Source organism: Cygnus olor, chromosome 3 (genome assembly GCF_009769625.2).
Source record: "Cygnus olor isolate bCygOlo1 chromosome 3, bCygOlo1.pri.v2, whole genome shotgun sequence".
Taxonomy (NCBI): Eukaryota; Metazoa; Chordata; class Aves; order Anseriformes; family Anatidae; genus Cygnus; species Cygnus olor.
In genome coordinates, this window is record NC_049171.1 from 103,124,683 (window position 1) to 103,145,538 (window position 20,856).

The following is a 20,856-nucleotide window of genomic DNA, read 5'->3' on the forward strand; positions in this document are numbered from 1 at the left end:
TCAGGCAGCCAGGTTTATTGCCCTCACAAATCCTAATGAAAAGCTCTTCCAGGACCTCTTTCAGCTAATTATGAATCTTCTTGAAATTTCCATGTTAAATGCATTCTTATTCACTTCATAAGAATTTGTTCTGACCAAGCTGTTTTTCAGCTTAAATACAGCCTCTGTGTTTAGCCCTGTTTTCACACACAGTAAAAGCAACCCTTCTCCACCATTCTCTCACTAGACTTTCACAACCCAAGCCTTTCAAGTCTACTCTCCCATAAAAAGCTCCTGCTCTCTTACACTGTTGAGGCTCTCTCTGTATCTTTTTCTATTTGCTGTCATCCTTCCTTAAATGTGAGCACCAGGACATCTATACCACTATTCTAAACGACATTTTTGCCAGCATCAATACTCTCTGCCACAAATACTTTGCCAGGTGCATCTTATGAACTGATGACAAGCTACAGCCAGACACACAGAACAATACTGCATAGATAACTTCCAATTCCAGACGTTCACTTCTGTCCTTGTGCTATCCCCCAATGCCCACGGTGAGCCAGCACATGCAGTTCTGCAGCTACATGGGGAACCCCATCAGGAAACTGAAAATGATGAACAATACATACAGAAAAGGCAGGAAAAAGAGTGTTTAAATCGTTGCTTTTGAGCTGGATTATCTTGTTCACTACCACACAAATGCTCATGTTGGCAAAAAACCACCTGGGAGGAAGGAAAGGATTGTACCTCATCTGACACCACTGCCAAGAAGTTCCACACCAAGCTATGCTGTCAGCACCACCTAACAACTAACACATGTAGACCTCTCTCCTTGACAAAGTCTGTGAGTCCCTAGCTTAGTGCAGGCTATATTACCTTGCAGGTTTGGGGGACAGGTACGCGGTGCTTCACTTCTATTTTGATGCCCAGATATATTCAAGGATGTGGGCTCTAGTTCTCCAGTTCATGACCTTGCATTTTATGTTATATTCATCCTACTCCCAGAAATATTCCAGTGGTCAAGATAATTTAATTCTTCCTACAAGAAACTGACTTTCCACCATTTTATGTCTACTAACTTTCTCCCATTGGTATATTTTTATTAAACAGAATTGCATTTTCATTTGCCAGTATACTTTAATTCAGGCCAGTCCGAATTTTATTCTAGCCCAGCAGCTCCATTTTCAGCATAACTCATCCTGTTTACTGTTATATAGTCCTCATTAAAGCGGTTTTAGTACAATGCTTTTCCACACGTTAAAAGACATGAAGGAACAACCCAAACAGTATGCTTAGATTTGTACTTTATATTTCATTTTGTAGTCAAAAGAATATATAAGACAACAAGCATTTCAATGTCTGCAATAGCTTAATATGAAATATTTCCAAAATTTTCACAAGCAGAAAACAGACGAAAATCCAGCATCCACTCTTAGTTTTTTCTTCCTATCTTTTAAGATGAAAAAATACTTATTTTCTCCATAGCAATCTGAAAGACTGATCAACTTTTCTGATTGTTCTGTATTCCCTCTACTGGACACACAGCAGCATTGCAAACAATCTTTTTTGTCTTTGATTGTTTTCTTCCCAATATAAATTTAAGCTTTTCCCAAACAATATGAACAACAACAAATAAACAACAAGCAAACAAACAAAAACAACCACAAACACAAAAACCTAAAACTGCAGCTGAGCACTTGGAAAAAACATCTTCTAACTTTTAGCATTGACTAGAAGTACAGACTTTGCTGAATAGTCAATTAAATATAAAAGGATATATATTGCATGTAAAGATAAAAGACTTTTTAAAATATTTATTACATTTATTACTTGTTTCTTGATGACTTTATTCTCAGTCATAATACATACAAGCCAAGTAGATGACATCAGTTGCTCTTTCCTTACGCACCAATGCTGTAACCCTGTTGTAGAAGGCCACCAGATTTGTTCTGGCATTTTTTGCCCTTTGTGAAACCATGTAGTCTATCACCAATCACCTCCTCATTTTCTGCGTGCCTTGGCATAGTTTCCAGAAGAACCAGCTCCATGATCTTGCCGGGCACAGAGGTGAGACTGACTGGCTCATAGTTCCCTTGGTCTTCCTTTTTTCCCTTTTTGAAAATTGGGGTTATGTTTCCCCTGCCACAATTTCTCAAGTACGATGGACAGGGGCGTAGCAACTTCACCTGCAAGTTCCCTCAGGACCCACAGATGCATCTTATCCAGTCCCACGGACCTGAGCACATTTAGGTTTCTTAGATAGTCTCAAACCTGATCTTCTCCTACAGTGGGTGGTTCTTCATTCTCCCAGTCGCTGCATTTGACTTCTCCAACTTGGGGGGTGTGGCTAGAGCACTTGCTGGTGAAGACTGAGGCAAAAAAGTCATAAGGAGCTTGTATCCTTGTATCCTTTCATTTCAACACTCCAGTCATAGGAGCCCTCCCACCACATCTCCGTAATGCCAGTAAGATTACACACCTCAAAGCAAGTCCCATGGTCTAAGTAGCTGAACCCCTGGCTGTGGCACCAGCCCTGTAACCATTTGTTGATTCGCCAGATTTGACTGGTCCTTTCAAATCCCTTCCCTTTGACCAGGAGGACTGATGGAAAAACTGCCTGTGCTCCAGAGTCCCTTATCGCTGTTACCAGGGCTCTGTAGTCCTTCTTGATACTCCTCAGGCTGCTCCTGGTTGTATCACTGGTGCCCACATGAAACAACAGCAGTGGATAAGTCAGTGGGCTGTACAACGCTTGGTAGCCTCTTGGTGACATCGCTAATACAAGGCCCCATTAAGCAACGCTCCTGTCTAGAGGAGGTATCATGTCAGCAAATGGGTGCCTCTGTACCTCTCAGAAGAGAGTTGCCTACTACCATCACCCATCGCCTTTTCTTAGTTGCACTGGTTGTTGTAGGAGCAAATCGAGCTGCGTTAGTCAGCTCCAGCATCTCTCCTGATGTGATGGGTCTTTCCTCTTCAGTCTCCAGCGATTAAGTGGTTCTGCAATGGCACCTCAAGGTTTGGGGAAAATCTCTTCCTCTTGCTGGTCCTTGCTATTGCAAGTTTCCATTCTTCTGTGTTAATGGCCCCTCTGCCTGCTGCACGTGCTGGTGGGGGAGTTTTTTGTTTGTCTGCGGGTTCACTGGAGACTGTGCTTGGAACCAGCTATCTAGCTCCTTTGTCAGCCTCCCTGATGTTATGCAGCCTTCTCACTGCCTCCTGCAGCTCAGCCACCTGCTAGGAGGTCCTCCACCTGGGCACACCTTTTGCAGGTCACAGGAGTCGAGGCACTTCCTGCAGTCTGAGGTCTTCCCTGCAGCTTCTCCCTTCAGCAACTCTGTCTGTGTGGAGGCGCTGGCCATCTCTGGGGTAGATGGTGCAGACTACCCACTTGGAACAGCAGCCTTCGCTCTAAAATTCGGCCTTGAGACTCAGGCAGAATGAGTACTCTTGACCAGGTCCCTGGGTGCTGGGTTACATGCACTTTGAGTCTCCTACTCAGCCAGTAGGTTGGCACTCCTTCATGATACACCCTCCCTGCACACCCACCACACACAAACTGACACTCCACACCCTGACTGCTGCACCAGACCGTGTTTGTAGCGCTCCCTAAGGGCTGCCTTTTGTACATGTAGGGGGTGGCTGCCATTGTTCCTGGCCCTGCCCAAGTACCACCAATCTCTCTCATGAGATCTGCTGGTTCCTGGCAGGTCTTGGTGCTCTCCTGGGAAGAAAAAAGATCTATAGCATACATTCAGGGAATAAAGTGGTTCATTTCTTCTTCAAGGCAGGTGGGGCACATTACCTAACACTGGATACAATATTATACAACATATGATAATGTAAGACGGGCAAATGTTCTTTGCATAACGCAAGAATATTTTAAATGAAAAAAAGTCTTTAGCATAGTACAAAGTTTGCAGGTAGAAATAATTTTTTTTTCAGACCAACTGGTAGAGCTAAGAATACACTTTTGGAGTCAAAAGGCCATCCTGAGGTCTAAATTAAGAGTAACACATTTCAAAGCTTATGAACAAGTGAGAACAATAAAAAAAAAAGGAAGAAACTCAGAACAAACACGACTGGTATCTTCTGAAAATTTTGATATCACAATATCACCACCTCATAAATCAACAGGTCGTCATTTAACTGCTGAAGAATTAGAATAAACACAAAAAAGACAATACACAACAGAAGTAAGAGTTGCAGTTAACACTTACCACTTGAATGAGGAATTCTACTGGAAAGCCACCTAGTGTTTCACTATCTGTGCCGGAAATTTTGTTTTTCCATGAAGACTGTCCTAATAAAGGATCACTATCCTATAAAGAAAGAAGATTGCAGTAAATCCCTCTAAATTAAGCTATTAAATGAAATTATCTTAATGAACAACCTCAGAAAATTAAAAACTGTATAAGGTAGCAGCTGTACCATATATCAGAAAATATATTACTGATTAATATTAAAAATTACATGAAATAAGTAACTTACTGTAATTGGAGACTGGAGTGAAGGTGTATAATGCAATCGGGGAGGGGTCATGAAGAACCTAGAAGGCCGTTGTTTCTGTCCAAAGGCAGCAATTGGCATTGTTTCATGGGGCTCATTACTCTGTATGACAGGAAAAGGAAGGACATACTTCAGGTGCTAGGCTGATTAAAAACACCGCTTACGGTATACATATTTTATTTCTGGAATCTGGACTAGCCACGCACATCCACACCCCAAACCCAAGAAACACTGAAAGATTGAAAGAGTAACATTTTACTTTTGGGCTAGCAAGAGCTTTAAAGCCATATTCCAATGCTGGAGTTTGCATCACATCAAAAAACAAACCCTCATAAGAGTATTTCCAAAAATTCTATTGGCAAGTTGCAGACAAATCATGACTGAACACAAGTTCACCAGAGGCTCCAAACTCTCATCATAACAGAGACTAGTCCTCAGACAAGTTAGTTGTCCCTTAGTAGATTGAATGCTACACAAGATACTAAAGAATATGATGCCATCTAAAAATTTTGCAATCTAGGTCAGAACATTTAGCAGGAACAATCCATGGAGCTCATAAATTTGTACAAAAGCACGAGAGCTAGGAAATAACTACAATTTATTTGACCAAAGCAGCATCCTCACAGTTAGTTTTATTACCACAAAAACTTGAAAATTAGACTCAATCAACTCATAATACTTGCTTCCAACTACCACAAGCCTTTACTCATTTTGTCAAATTACAAAGGGTCAGGTTTCCTTGAACATTTTCTACAACTCCTGCCTGGATCCCATAGCATAATTTTCTTTGGGATCTTACACTACTCATTATACTTCTTCATACTCAACTCAGGCTATAACACTAGCTCTAGTAAGTTATTCCAGTCTGAGCCATTATGTTTGTATTACAGAAGGTTATCCTGCTCTATAAAACCACGAGCAGTATGAGCTCACTCTCCTGGAAATTCCCAGGCATCTGGTACTCTTGTTTCTATTTTATGACAATACAACCTGGATGTAATATTTTGAATTTTATTCTTTTTGATTAAAGGATAGAATTGTAGACTGTTTTCTTTCATTAAAACTATTTTAAGAAAGCGTTGCTAATACTTACAAGAACTTCATAATCTGGGACTGTCTGTGTTCCAAGACCTGCCCTGTCGAAAGTAACTCTGTATGTAGCATTAAGAGTGTCCACGGCGTCTATTTGTCCTGTGAATAGTCCGTCGTGGACACCTCGCAACCGTGCTAAAAAAAAAATATATAAATGAATAAAAAACAAAGAAACACCACAACACACACAAATATTATAACATTGTGATGCCAAAAACAGACTTAACGTATCTTTTGCAAGTAACCCTGGCATCATCCAATACGTATATATTTATATTAAAAACAAAAAACAAAACTGACTAGATTAAATGAAAAAAATCATAAACCCTGAAAAAGAGTTGTATGCACTAGAAATACTACCTAATTTTTGTCAAATTTAGTTTTGCAAGTCAAATATTTCTCAAATCTACTCCTTAGCACTACATTTATATCTATGTAGAACAGTATTTAATACTCAATACCTTCTGACAGTCAGATTCTGCAGGCAAAAATCAATTTCTGAGTGATTTTGTATACCATTTCTATTTGATGTCTTCCACTGATAACTGCATATTTAGTGAAAGACGACAAAGAATATGGCTCAAGGATACATCTCTCGGAGAGTAAGGAGATACAGCATTTTGCATGCCTGCTCATCAGCAAGAATTAAGGACAGTGATGCTGAAGAAATCAGAAAGGAATAAACACAAGTGGCCTGAGTGGGAGATACCATGCTCAAGTGAAAACAACCCCACGCCACGAATAGATAGGATGGAGGTATTCAAGATTTTATGAAATTTAACAAAGCTGAGTGTTTTAACAAAGCTGAGTCATTTTCCAAAGGAATGTTTTTTACCGGTACTGCTTTCTCAGTTCTGTGCAATTTTTTGTGTAAAACAACGTCATGTTTAGCATATATGTCTAACTACACTGGAAAATTAATCATATAACTGCTTTGAAAGGTATTTTTATGTTTATGAAAAACAGAGCTTAAGTTTTATATTAGGTCAGATTTTAAACTTTCAGACAGTACTTAGCTTTTTGCATTGAAGCATCTCTCTCTCCAGGATTTTTTAGATATACTAGACTTAAAAAAAAAAAATCTGGATTATGAACACCAGAAATAATAAACCATAATAAATTCATATCTCAAAACCCTGTCACTGTTTTACAAATACTAGGTAATCCTCACAAGCACTTTCTCAATGAGCTAACAATAAAAACATACAATTTGTAATCTTTTAAATTTATTTTACCTATATACACTAAGTACTCTATGGTTTACTAAATTTTGCAGAATCTTGGTTTTTGTTTGTTTGTTTTTAAGAAGTTACCTGTAACTTTTGTTCCTATTACAAGTGGTAATGGAATTTCTTCTGGAAGATCTTTGAACTGTGAAATATCTGCAACTTTACGCTGCTGCAAAAGCCTTATTTTCTGCCGCTTCTGTTTTAACGCTGATCTCTCTTCCTCAAAGAAGGCAGAGGAACATCTATAATACAATTAGGTAAAACTATACTTAAATTCAACACTGAAAACATACATACACAAAGACATAACAAATAAATAAGCACAGTTTACAACTCATCGAGAGAAAATGAAAAAGTCTGAAGTGCTCAAGAGAGAACAATTTCAGTGAACAGATTTAGACAGCCTGAGTCCCCAAAATTATCCTAGAATAACAGTTTACTTAAAAACAAACAAAAAAAACAACAACAAACACTCAGAAATGCTGTTTGCATTAGTATTTCAGAAGAGTACAACTTTTTAGGACTTTTTCTACTTACAGTGATCCACCTGGTCTCACAACAAAGCTAAAGCAGGTCTCACATCCAGCCTACCCTGAATACTAGTTCAGTGTTTGTACTCAGAACTTACTGTGAGGTCTCTGCCTGCCATTTCTTGCCAATACAGAATAGAACCCATTGGATCAGTTAGATCAGTTAAACTGACTTAAACTGACTTTGTAAGAAAGAGTGTCAGGCTCAACATAAAACGTCACTTCCTTGCCTCTTCTACTTGCATACCTGCAGAGTACAACTCAGATACAAAAATCTCTATTATGCAGGTGAATTGCTCTGACATTGATCACAGTAACAGTATAAATTTGTTTGAACGTGGGCTACTGTGTAAAAATCAGATAACCTCTAACAGTTCATACTTCACTTTGCTTTGGTCCCAAAGCCCTTACTTGTTTTTATCCATTTTCATTGTAATCTACTGATGCATGAGGAGAATACTAAAAGCATAAAGACATTAGAATTTGATCCTATCTATTGTTCCTTGTTAAAAAGGAATATAATTCTTGTGTCAACAACAGAAGCCCTTTAAAAAAGGAAAACAGGTTGCTACTGTAGGTCTGCTTAATTGCAGAAGTAGTTATTAATGAAATAATTTACTACACCTTTCTTAATTGCTTTACTGCAGTCAAGTGCAATTTAAACATTCTCTGTAGAACGTCTATAGGTATATACTGATTACTGATCAATAAGAAGTGCTACTTTACAAGACTGTTTTAGAAGACACTGATAACTCCTCCACTGGTTCCTATCACTATACTGTCAACTATTTTCCATTTTAAAACCTTTCAAGATCTTGCTTCGTTATTTATCTATCATGTAGCACTGAGCAGTCAGCTCCTATTTGCAAGTCTGCTTATTACTCTTACTATATGATGAAATAAACATTCTTATGCTTTCTGTATACCCTTCACTCAAAGAATTTCAAAAAGCCATTTTTCTGTTCTCCAAAATTTCTCTTTCTTGCAGTACGTATGATTTCTCTTAAGCTGCCAACGTGCTGAGACCATTTCCTTTCACACCAAGCAGCAGTTTCACACTTGCTGTCTATGTGCATACACATATTTTGCCTTTTATCTTATTCATGGTTTCAAAGTTCTTATGGGGCATGAACCATCTGTTTTGATCAGTATGTACAACATTAAACACAATGAGATCTAAGCCCCAGGAAAGACATACAAAAATGCATGAACAGAAATAAACTGAAGCTATGGTGTACTTCTGCTAGACCTGGGCAGTAATGCACTGCAACAAAGGTTCTTTTTCAAGATTTTCAAATCCCTATTTGTTGTATAGTCTATAAACATATAGTAGATTGAGCAATTGTGGGGGTGTGTCCACTCACTGGTTTACCATTGAAGAGCAGAATGAATTTACCTTGGAGTTGTGTATTGCCTAGTGATCCTCATTAGAAATTCAAACTATCTGGAAAGGATATAGTAGAGATATATGGTGGTTGGGGGATTTATGCAAAGCTTATTTGGATATTGCTATTTAAAGACATTATTTGCCCCGTATTTACTACTGGGGTGGAACAAGTGTGAAATGGGGCTTGTCATGTGCTCTAAATGTCAAGTAGCAAAATGCAGGTCAGGGCATTTCAATTCCATTGAGGAGAACAGTGACTAATCACAGCAAGACAAAAAAAAAAAAGGGAGGAGAAAAAAGGGCCAAGAATAGACGTAATCAATGACACTGAAGGCCCTACAACATAAACGTTACGAATGTTTCTCTACTAGCCCAGATGTTCTCAAACAGACTCTTTCCCAAATACTGTGGGTCATGGAGGTAGAAAGTATTTGCAATGTATTTCTGCCTTCTGTTATAGGAAGTCTCCAAGCCCTTCTCCCTCAAAATGTCCTTTAAAAAGGTCCTCTCATCTTTGTACCATTCCTATGAAAAAAAATGAAGGTGAAAACTATGGTAGAGATCACATTGCAACCTCTTTAGTTTTCCACAGAGACTTATTTAAGAGGTTGAACACTCTTTTAGGCTTCTACCTTGGTCACAAAAGTTTGAACACGGGAATCATCACCATCATACAATGTCAGGACAGGCATATCTAAGCTTAATTCACATCCATTCCTATTTCGCAACCCCACTGAAATTTATATAGAGTAGACAAGACTAACTATTACCTCTTCCTTTTCTTGGAGTATATCTTTCCCCAGAGTCTACTGGAATCTTACAAGCTTTGCAGGCTCCCAGGAAGAATACTGTTGTGCCAACCAACCACACTGTTGCTGGTGTGATAGGACATTTAAAGTAGCAGCAGACATAAGAAAATATTACAATATATTTAACACAAAATGGAAGAAGAAGAAAGACAACCATGTGCATAGCTATCACACAGAGAAACTATTATTCTCTCTGCCATTAACACTGTGAATGTAATATGTCGTATGTTTTTTCCTCCCTCCAGGGAAGATACTGGTATGGCCATGGAATTTGCCTTACTTGCATATGACCGAGGACAGACAAGACATTTCTAACAGAATAGTAATGTCAAAAGACTTTCCTCTAGAACTAGATGAAAACTGTCTTGAAAAAGCATTCAACTGATATAGAATCATTCAAAACCTGTTATAACTGAACCCAAGGACTTCTCCAGAGATCTTGAAAAATGTTGCCAGTATTTCTTTATTTTTAATTATTAAAGAAATGAAAAACAAACAAATGCCTATTTTAGGCTGACAAAAAGCAAGATCTCATAATCTTTTGGTTAACAAACAAAAACAGACTCTACATCCAGTCAAGTGCTTGTAGTTTAGAATTGATGTAAAAGAACTTCCTGACCATTTAGAACTGTGGCTTCTTAAGCATGAGGCTCTCTTTTCAAAAAAAAAAAAAAAAAAAGACTATACGACAGCTTAACAAAAAAAAGTATATACATCTATTATATAGTGGTACTTACTTTTGGCAAAAGTCAAATGAATAAGAGTACATGATGATTTAAGCTCCAGCTACACCAACTCCCTCTCAGTGGGAAGCATAATGATAGAAGAACTAAAAACTCACAATTAAGCTTAAATGATATGAACACCATTCCAAAAGGAGCTATTTTTAAGGTGGCTCTGCTGCCTTCCACACAGTAGCATTTATAATTATGTAAAGCTGTTTACGGTCATGTAAGATTAAATAGCCTCCATCAGACAAAATACGATCTGACTCGATACAGTGATCTATGAAATTGATTCAGTGCTTTAGTTTGCATATTTAGTAATTTATATAAATAAACCAGTCTTTTCTTACCTGAACACTACTTGCACATTTTTTTCTCCTGATCTTAAAGAATTTAGGGAGTCACAGACTGGTTGAGCTTGGAAGGGATCTTTGGAAGTTACTTGGTCCAACTCCCCTGTTCAAACAGGAACACTGAGAGCAGGTTGCTCATGACCACATCCAAATGGCCTTTGAGTAACTCCAAGGTGGGAGACTCCACAGCTTCTCTCATCAACCTGTTCCAGTGCTCAATCACCCTCACGGTAAAAATCTGATTCCTTACATTCAGACAGCACCCTCCCCTGTGTTTCAGTTTGTGCCCACTGCTTCTTACCCTGTCTCTAGACATCACTGAAAAGAGCCTGTCCTTTCACCTTCCCTTGAGGGATTTATACACACAGATGAGATCCCCCCTGAGCTTTCTCTTCTCTATCCTAAATTGTATAGATTCTGTGAAAAGACTGAACTGAATCATTGGGTTTAAAATCTAAGAATTCTTAATCAGAGAAAAAAATATGCTTTTCATTCAACTCTGGATTCTCATCTGTGATGTTCAATATTATATGGGTGACTTTCCCCGCCCCTGTTTTGACAGCCAGGAGAAGTTGAGGATCTTAAAAAATGGTTTAAAAAACAATTAAAAAAATGAGAAGAAAACATGCATTTGTTCTCCCTACCAAGAGCTAGTTATATCCAAAAAACATGCAGTGGAAAATTGGCCTGGCTTCATGCCAGGAAGCAATGCAACATGGAAGATAGAGTAATAATTTCAACATAGGCTAGCTTGAACACTCAAGTTATCTAGGATGGGAAGAGAACATTTAAAGTACAGGCTCATCAGAACTGCATGGACTGAACACACATACACACAAGGAATGGGAGGGGGGTGGGAAGCAGTGTGCGCACTCAGAGAAAACCATTTCAATACAAAGTTGTTCTACACTCAGCTATTATTTAGCTTTACTACCTGCATGCAAAATAATTCAAAAAAGAACAATTCAGGTAACATGAAAACTACATGTAATCGTTGACTGAAGAGGAAGAGAGAGGGAAAGGGAAAGGGTGAGGGAAAGGGAGAGGTAGGGGGAGAAAATTACCTCCGTGGTTTTCCCATCAATCGTCTGATTTTTCCCCACTCTACTCTCGTCAATTTTCTGGTTTTCAAGTTTGGAAAGGATTCTTTCAGGCATACACAGAAATCATTATCTCCTTCAAATAGTGGTCTGTTAAAACATCAAAAGAAACTTCAGCAAAGCCAATGAAGTGTCATGAAAGTACTGCAACCCACTAAAGGAAACCATAAACATATGGTGAGGTATTAAGAGTAAAGGAAAGGACAATAGGTGCAGGGTGGTACTGAGGAATAGAAAAATAGTAGCCTTTTCATAAATTCATTCAATTATAAACCAGATTTTCAACAGAGGGTTCCAAAAATACAGGAAATTGAGCCAACTTGTCATTGTCAGTAGCTATACAGGAGACTTTTATTCTACCACAGCGTGGCTCCATGATAAAGCAGAGGATCACCATTACAGAAGTGACAGTTTAGAGAACCTACCTACACAAGTTATGAATTTTTCTTTGATGCTATGACCTATCATAACACAATGATATACCTTATGTTTTATGACTGTCTTTTACTTTGTAGTACCACATTCTTCTTGGGCTGAGGAGACAAGGGAGCAGCAATGGATATGCCTGCCTAATAGGTTAATGATTAAAGACCATAGCAAGTGAAATAAATCTCACCTGGTAAGAACAAGAGAATAACTGCATCCTAGGTAAAGCCACTTTCCTGTATTCTCTACAGGGTACTGGGGTTTAAGAGGGAAATATCCCAAAGAGAGAGGATCTTGGAAGCAACACCACTTTCAACTGAATGTGTCAGGTGTCAGGAGAGAGGGAAGGTTCATGGAGATAAGGAAACTCAGGCAAGAATGGAAGAGAGTATTTTTACAGTAAAAGGATCTGCAACTGTGGCATGAAATGACAGTAAACTGCTAAGGATGATCAATGGCGCTCAAGAAAAAGATAAGTGTATAAAGGTTTTATTTTATCTAGTTTTAGTGTCTTTAACATTAGCATCTAAGAAAGTTGTAAAGAACAACTTTTTTTTTTTTAAGAGAAAATCTGTATTTGATTTTTTTTAAACTATCACTTGACTTTAAACAGGTGAACTATAAACACATTGATAAGACTGGAAGGTCTGCGATGTGGTGTAAGCAAGCTATAGCTGTATCTGGTTCTGGGGGGGGTCTATGACCACTGTGGTAGTAAGCTGTTCTTTAGATGTCTCTAGGTGTGTCAGAAGCTTACAGGAAACCATCCTACATATAGCATTGTAGACAGAATCCAACTGAAACAGCCTCAATAATCTAATAATCACAGATGATATATAATCAGATGATAGCTTGATACATTAAAATATTTTTAAAACTTATGGCAGGCATTTAAATAGATGATGTCAATTGAGAATAAGATTTGATTAAAATACGTTGAGCTTTGTAGAGTGCTGTATTTCATCAGCTGACAGCTCTATGCTTTAAACTCTTCTGTGCTTCATATTGTCTAGATCGTATCACTCGCAACATAAATCAGTTTTTCTTCTGCAGATATGTACTTTCTTAGTAAGCTATACTATATCTTAACATAATCATACCAGTGTATGCTTGTAATGTAAGATAACTATCAAAAAGGTTTTTAGAGTCACCCACTAAATACAAATTTTAGTTTACTGATAGACCTAAAGCTCCACAGACAATTATTTGAGAAAAAAAAAAGTTCTTGGACTGTTATAAATATCAAAATTATAAGCATCAGATATTAAAATTACTACTAGGAATAATAAGGTTTTTGTTTGTTTGTTTTCCAAATAAGACCAAGGGGGAAAAAAAAGTATGTAAAGACTACTTCTTTCAAAAGAACTTCCACAGAAAAATTATAAATAAACTAAAATGAACATGCAGTTTTTCTGCTTGAGGTAAACATATCCTAAAATGTTCTTCTGTTGCTATGACTGGCTGCTGAAGGAAAAGAGCTACAGTAATACTGATTAAAATAGGAAAAAAGAACAGTAATTATTTTATTATGAAAAAATTCTGGAAAAGAATGCTTGTAAACTCTGAAGCCATCCTTTTGAATATTGAATGTTAGCGTTTCATATATTAGTCAACCAGTAACAATTTTTACATTTTAGAATTTTTAGTTTTTACGTGATTAGGGACTAAATTAAAATGGTTCTTTCAAACAATTCATACCACCTTGCCACTGGTGTTAAGAGAACAAGTGCCAAAAGACTGAAGTACAGACTGTGGAAACAATCTGAGCGCTATAGATTAGGAGATCCAGGAAAGATCTGACATGTAGAGGTGACCTGAATAGTCATAACCCAGCACTCTGTTAGTGATCACAGTAAAAACAGGATAATGGGAAATAAATATACAAAATAAAAATGTATAACTTTCAGGGAAGCAGTATCTTACAAAGAAGCAGTCTCCTTTCCATCTCCATTGAGTACCACTGATCCAAGGGCTCACAAAAGCTAAAGTGTTCTGATAACTTCAGGCTTCAGAAGATAAAAGTACATGAATAAAATCTTCTATTTGGTAGAGGCAGAGATCATAAAAAGAAAAATATTTCCATGAAGGAAGACATTCCATAGAAGACTAAAAGAGCTACCCAAGTAGGTTGCTCATTATAAAAACAAACAAAAAAATTTTTCAAGATCTAAAAATTTAAGAATGAACTTTGGCATGTTTAACCAGTATATGGAAAATTGTAGCTCAATTTCAGAAAACTACTTGTTCTTATACTAATAATATAATTATATAAAGAATACATACTTATCTATATTTGAGTAGAACCATTCATATATGCACCACTTGTGAGCTTTAGGAAGTTTGAGCAGGTTACGAAGCCGTAAACCAATCTTCTGTGATGCCTTCTTGTCTGGCGTTGGCATTGTTGTATTAAACTTCTATACAGTAAAATAAAGGAAACAGTTAAACATGGTCTAATATTCTTCAATATTCAAATTATTAAACTAGGTTTTCTTGATAAAAATTCATATATTAATAACTGTTACATCTTCATTGCACATATTGTTTCATGACAATTTTTTGTGTTGCAGATGTACAATTGTCCTTACTGCACTATATCAGCAATGCAATCAAAACAGATGGCAAACTTTAACAGGATCAATATAAATTATCTCTACGTGAAGCTCTTCTAAGGAAAAGATTTTCCAGCATTGAAACTACAACAGTATTGGCACTAACTACACACAGACCTCAAATGTTTGAGGCACCACTGAACATTGTTTCAAGTTGGCATGTGTGATTTGGTGACTCAAATGCCAGCAACGCCAACTCCCTCATTTGCACTAGTGATTCCACTCTTACTAATTTGATGTAATCAAGTCAAAGCCCTGAGCAGAGTGTCGCCTTTTTATAAAAAGGAAGAGTACCTAGCATGGACATAATCAAGTTTTAACTAGGTTTGAAAGCTATTTTATAAATCCAAAAACAAGGCATTTGTCTTAGATCACATGCATACTACACAATGCTGTGTTTAAACAAGACTGTGGAAAAATAATTCTGTAATTTCCTTGCAGGGATGGCTATCTTAACTGACAGAAAAACTTACTCGAAAAAACAGGTTTTCGAGAATATTAGTTTAACTGGGTCCCCATGCCATAATTAGTTGTTATCCTTGTCTAAATGCTCAAAAATGACATTGAGCAGCAGCAATAATAGAATAAAGCATAAAGTTGCCATCCTGTTGGCTCCTGCTGCGCTGAAGTACTGCCTTCTAGATACAGTTCCACTTTCTTCTGCTGGAACTTCAGGAAACAAAGCCTAGCACAATGGCAAGATCTGTGAGCTACAGTAGCTGCAATCTCTCACAAAGGTTTATCTAGCAATCCACAAGACATCCTGAACCAGACATTTAAGTACAAACTAACTGGGCTTAGGACATTAACCAGGCCTTTCTACTGTTAAGAAATCATAGTAGCAAAAGAGAAAAATGCCTTGGTCCTCATCTCTGACAAAACGGACCCAGCAAAACAGCAATTGCTAAGTCTTCCCTATTCTACACTACGCACTACAGTTCAGAAAGGAAGTAAGACCAGTATTCAAATACTATCTTTTCGGTGTGGCAAATCCAGGCTCATAAGGTGACGGTACATACAGAGAAGTGATTTGGATGACAAAGGTATTACAGAGTCAATTCTTTGAGACAAAGAGATGTTGCCCTGTCTAACATAGCAAATAAAGGGTGAGAAAAATTACTGCTGCTCTTTCATGCTATACCAAGGAGTAGACAAGTAGAAGAATAGAAAACCAAGCTGTTTGAAGTGGAGGACAGTATCGTTACAGGATCAAGAAGGTGCAGATGGCCATGAATACATTTTGGCTACTAATCTAAAGCTAGTTCCTACCTATTGAAACACAAAGTTCTACAGCAGCCTTCTAAATGATGTAGTTAGTTTGTGGAAGAACCGTAGTCAGTTTTTAACTGAAGTGGAAAAAATTTGTGCAGATTACAGAATATGATTGTTCACAGGAGCCAGATAGGCAATTACGGACTGCTTTCTAGCTCTGTATGCTTATGTCCAGGGTCAAAAAGAACAAGTACTCTCACAAATAAACTTAGGAACCCAGTTGTGAGGAAAAAAAATACAAATCTGTTTTGAATTGTGGCTTACTCCTAGCAACAGCTTTCCTCACAGGCATATTCATAAACTGATAATGCAACTTGAAAAGCAAATATATTCTAATCTTCAGCTAACACAGATAGGCTTGTTCCCCTTTTTGGTAAAAAAATATCTGCATACATGTAGGTACCTGTGGAACCATCGCAACCTTCTGATTTCTTTTGGGTGACCTTGTGTTTATTTGTCTGTCATCTTCTTCACAGAAGAGTCGACTCCGTTTTGAATTTCTGAAGGGCTGCACGTATCAAAATTAAGAATGAATTACAAGAAAAAAACACTGATTTCTCTGTACATGCACAGAATTCACAGTGATAGAAATGGAACGTGTTTTCTCTTGACACCTACTGGGTTTAAGGCACACGGTACACAATAAATAGTGCCTCCTAGCAGTTAAAAACCTAAGGGCTGAAAGAAGAGAGGAAGGAATTTAAGATTCTGGGCTTTCCAGTGCTAACTATAACCCATTACTGTACTGCTGGCTCAGTTCCACTGAAGAATTTAGAACCTGACTCTCACTTGTTTCCAGACAAGTTAGGTGTCTAAACACTTTTGTATCAAAGCTTAAAATAGTACTTGTTTATAAGCACATCTCTCAAGCAGTTTGTTCTAAATTTGGGGTAAAAATGTTTATTCAAACTGTGTTTTGGTATGTTAGCTTTATATAAAATTTCTTTCAATAACTTCTCATGAGTCTAATAAAGTGTTTTATTTATTTATTTATTTTTAAACTCACTGAAAATGCCTACGCTGCAAAATGCTAAGAAGCTAATGGCTGAAGAAAGCAAAGCTTGAATAAGTTATATAAAAACATCAGATGAGAGAAGAATTTAGAATTTATGCTAAAATTTACTTGTGTGGTGGTAAGATGTTATAGCTCAAAGAGAATCAGAAGGCTGACTGAAAATGAGAAATCATATTGCAAATATATGTCATGAAAATTGTCTCCCCCTTTTCAACCACTTCTGTTTAGTTATTCCACAGCATTTAACTCTACAACAACAAAAAAAGAGCTTTCAACGAGGACAAAACAGTAACCTATGACTGGCTATTAGTGCTGAAAGCAGGAAGCTCTCCCTTCAGTGAAGACTTTGTGGCCCAGCACAGGAGCCAGCTACAACTGAGATGTCTCTCCTTTGCAGAACTCCAAGACTGCACTACGTAGCATTCCTTGTAATTCAAAATATTAACAAAGGTGATGAGTAAAGGCCAAATAAATGCAGATTTTGCTTCTTTCAGTAGAAATGGTGGAAATGCTACAAACTGTATGCAAACCGCATAGGTATGAAACCTGTAGCACCCAAACGTGAAGAATACTGATGACAGATAAGCCCTACATATTTTATAAATATAATTACACTGGTGTATTTAAGTAACAGCAGTGCCATATATGTGCTAGACACCTAAGAACATTCAGCACACAAAAGAAGGAAACTCCTATTCCTTGTATACTTTACAAACAGAAAAGAGACGCACACTGGCAAGGGAACCATACAGTGCCCACAGCACATTAGCACAGTAATTAGTTTACCATGTTAATTTTTCTGGATGCTGTTTCTCTCTCTGCACATGAATGCATTGAGTTCTTTTCTTCCAATTTATTAGATCTTAAAAACAATGTTAGATTTCAATTACAACTTTTTCTTTCTTTTATACCATCTCTGCTGTCCTTGAAAAACCATGATCATAAAAAAAAAAGTCAGAACTATTCTAACTTTTGAGCAAGGAAATAAATCCACAAACCTGTTTCAACAATAAAAACTCTTACATCACTAAACTCCAAATATTTTTTTTTTTTTAATAACAGAGTTCTGCCCACAGGACAAGGCGTCAGGTGCTCTTGAACATTTGCAAATATATTTTGGTCCTGATATTTGAAGTGCTGATTCTAGAACAACATTTTTTTCCTCACAAACGTCTTGGTGGCACTATACCCCATGAACATCACGTGCCAACACAGGAACACAAATACTCCATCTAGACAAAACATGAAAGTTCCTTCAACCTTACACTACAGCCATGTTACAGATCAAGTGAACTGTTTTATAACCCCCAACAAAAGCTCCTAAATTCTATTCCAAGGAACTATCCAAAACAACAAACTTTTATCAGTCTGGATAACAGGTGCCTAACAGCAGAATAAAAGAACAGGTGTTGAAAGGAAGCATCATCTACCTTAGCTGAACAGGTCAGGCATTTTGGGGAAGAGTTTTCAATTGGTAGTACAACATATCTGCAAAACTTCCACTGTGCATGGAACTCAACCTAGTATAGAAGACTACATTGCAACATGGGCCACTGCTAAAACGTCAGTCTATCCTCTGATCATGTCCCAGCTTTCTAGAGAATACTGAGTCAAATTCGAAGTTTGAATCCTTATTTTCAATACCTACAGGTAGCATACCTGAAGACTAACAAAGTTTTGATACAAATATCATGGCTTAACGTGAATTCCAGCGGGAAGTAAGGGCCACCACAAAATTCCAGTCACTGTCTGGAACTGCATTTTGTAGACCTTTGTAGTTCTCCAGCATAAGCACATAGCAACATGTAAACATATACCTGCATGAATCCTACCAAAATAAATACCTTCTCTGCGTAAGTTTCTCTCTTCAGGCATAAAAATCACAGAACAAACTACACAGGAGGAGATGTTAGCCATGTTGCTTAATGCTCTACTGGATGCTTCTCAGATATTTTGATTACGTGGAGAGCAGGCAAGTACCATAGTTTCTAAACAAAATTCTTCCCTTCGAGTAAGCAAGCAGTTCATAATAAACAAACAACTTGTGATTTGAATAAAAACCAGGTGAGAATTGGCAAGTTGGTTGCAGTTATTGTGGAAGAAGGCAGCACCAAAAGAACATAGGAGAAAGATCTGCATAGCTGTTGAGGGAGCATATCATATACTCTCCAGGGTGTTGTAGAAAGAGCACGCAGTAATACATATGTAGACAAACAAGGCATCAGGTGTGATACAGCTGTTGGCAAAACCAAACCAAAAATCAAGTAACTAGGTAAGGTAGGGGAAGTCCAGAATAATCTAGAAAAGTCTGAACTTGGTACACTGGGGAAAGAAATGACAATGGAATGTTTCAGAAAGGTGGAAACGGTCAACCTAAACAATGGGGGAAGCCTTGGAGGCTTCAAGGCCTTTACCTTTACCTTTCATTCCCCAACTCCAAGGTCATTCTTTAACTTAAGGTCCCCTTATGAGTCCTCTCAGAACCCTGCAGGACATTTCCCTAACATTTCTTTATTTTTATTAAAATCTCTCCCGCAGAAGGCACAATGATAGAAGTGGGCTCTGATGTTTTCTCTTCCTTTTCCTTATGCATCAGTTCTCAGCCAAAATGAGATGAGAGAAATGAGAGATTTCTAGAGATTTCTAGAAATGAGAGATTTCATGAGATAAAGCAAATGGTTGATAAGAAGTGGAGTTTCTTACGTTCAAGGTCTGTAGATTCAGTACAGACGTTTCACACATTTTCTCGACAAAAGAGAGAGAAAATGATTATGAGCTATCTTGAACAAGGTCAGCAATTTAGTTTGCTTATTCATTTATGAAAAATGCTTTCAACTCATGCTGAAACTGTGTAGACTGCTTTCGAAGGATACAGTTTAACATTCTAAGATTATGAAAGTATGAATTCTCAAATTTTCTGATCCTTACATTTGATTAACTTTACAGTATTTAACCAATCTAAAAGTTGTCTTTTTACTGCTTCTTACCATTTCCGCAGCAGAACCAGCATTCTTGCTTTTCCAAATGGGTGTTTTCTGGAGAGAATTATATTTTTCATTCCACGAATTGGATAAGCTTCCCTCTGTTGTGAAGAATTTGTGCCATTAATATACATAGCCATATGCGTGTGTGTTTTAACAGAGCTATTACCCAAAAGCTAGCATAACATCATCGTCTACTAATATATCTTTTGTTATTTGCAGTGTCTTCTTTGGGTTCAACTATAAATGGATTTTAGATTTCAATATTTGTATTAAATTGTTCTGAACATTAACTAAAAAAATTGAAAGAAATTTTCAGCACAAGCAGAAACTTGAACAAAACTTTATTATTCCTGAAAAAAATAGATTTCAGGAACCTCCTTTGCTGGAATCAGTTACTTCCATTATTTCCACTTACAGGGGAACATGCATCTAGACAGCTTTATCATGGCTGTAACTGAATCTTGGAGAAGGTAAAGCTCTAAAAGACATGGCTACCTTCGTTTTAAAAAGTGATTAATAGAATGTACATCAACAAGTCAAACAAATTTAACTGAAATAAGCTATGTTAATTAAAACAGATTCAGCAGACCATGTCTTCTTCCTTGTGTAATATAAGACTCATAATATATAAAGAAATTTCTATTGTTGGGTAGATTGTAAGTGTTCAAAATTTGTATGTAATGTCCAGGAAAACAATTTCAAATAAAAAATATAAGAAAAAGATTTTTGAGTTAGTTTACAACTTGCTGACAGAAAACACAATGGGTTTATGAATTTCCTTCCCAATGTAAATTTTGTCACATGTTTAGATCTCACTGAGAATCTCTCCTA

The 20,856-nt window shown here is 37.3% G+C and overlaps 1 protein-coding gene across 3 annotated transcripts in view; it reads right to left on the minus strand.

Annotated features, from left to right (window-relative positions):
- LIN9 (lin-9 DREAM MuvB core complex component) overlaps positions 1 to 20,856 on the minus strand; it is a 40,072-nt gene that overhangs the window by 7,534 nt on the left and 11,682 nt on the right. The window contains exons 3-10 of one of the 3 annotated variants that reach the window (XM_040552570.1): positions 20,029 to 20,123; positions 16,430 to 16,534; positions 14,426 to 14,559; positions 11,681 to 11,806; positions 6,897 to 7,054; positions 5,585 to 5,718; positions 4,474 to 4,593; positions 4,203 to 4,304 (exon numbers count right to left, since the gene is read on the minus strand). In XM_040552570.1, the coding sequence (XP_040408504.1) occupies positions 4,203 to 4,304; positions 4,474 to 4,593; positions 5,585 to 5,718; positions 6,897 to 7,054; positions 11,681 to 11,806; positions 14,426 to 14,559; positions 16,430 to 16,534; positions 20,029 to 20,123 (974 nt within the window). Of the gene's footprint in view, positions 1 to 4,202; positions 4,305 to 4,473; positions 4,594 to 5,584; positions 5,719 to 6,896; positions 7,055 to 11,680; positions 11,807 to 14,425; positions 14,560 to 16,419; positions 16,535 to 20,028; positions 20,124 to 20,856 lie in introns of those variants that run through there. The other 2 variants (XM_040552571.1, XM_040552573.1) reach the window with 2 other exon arrangements.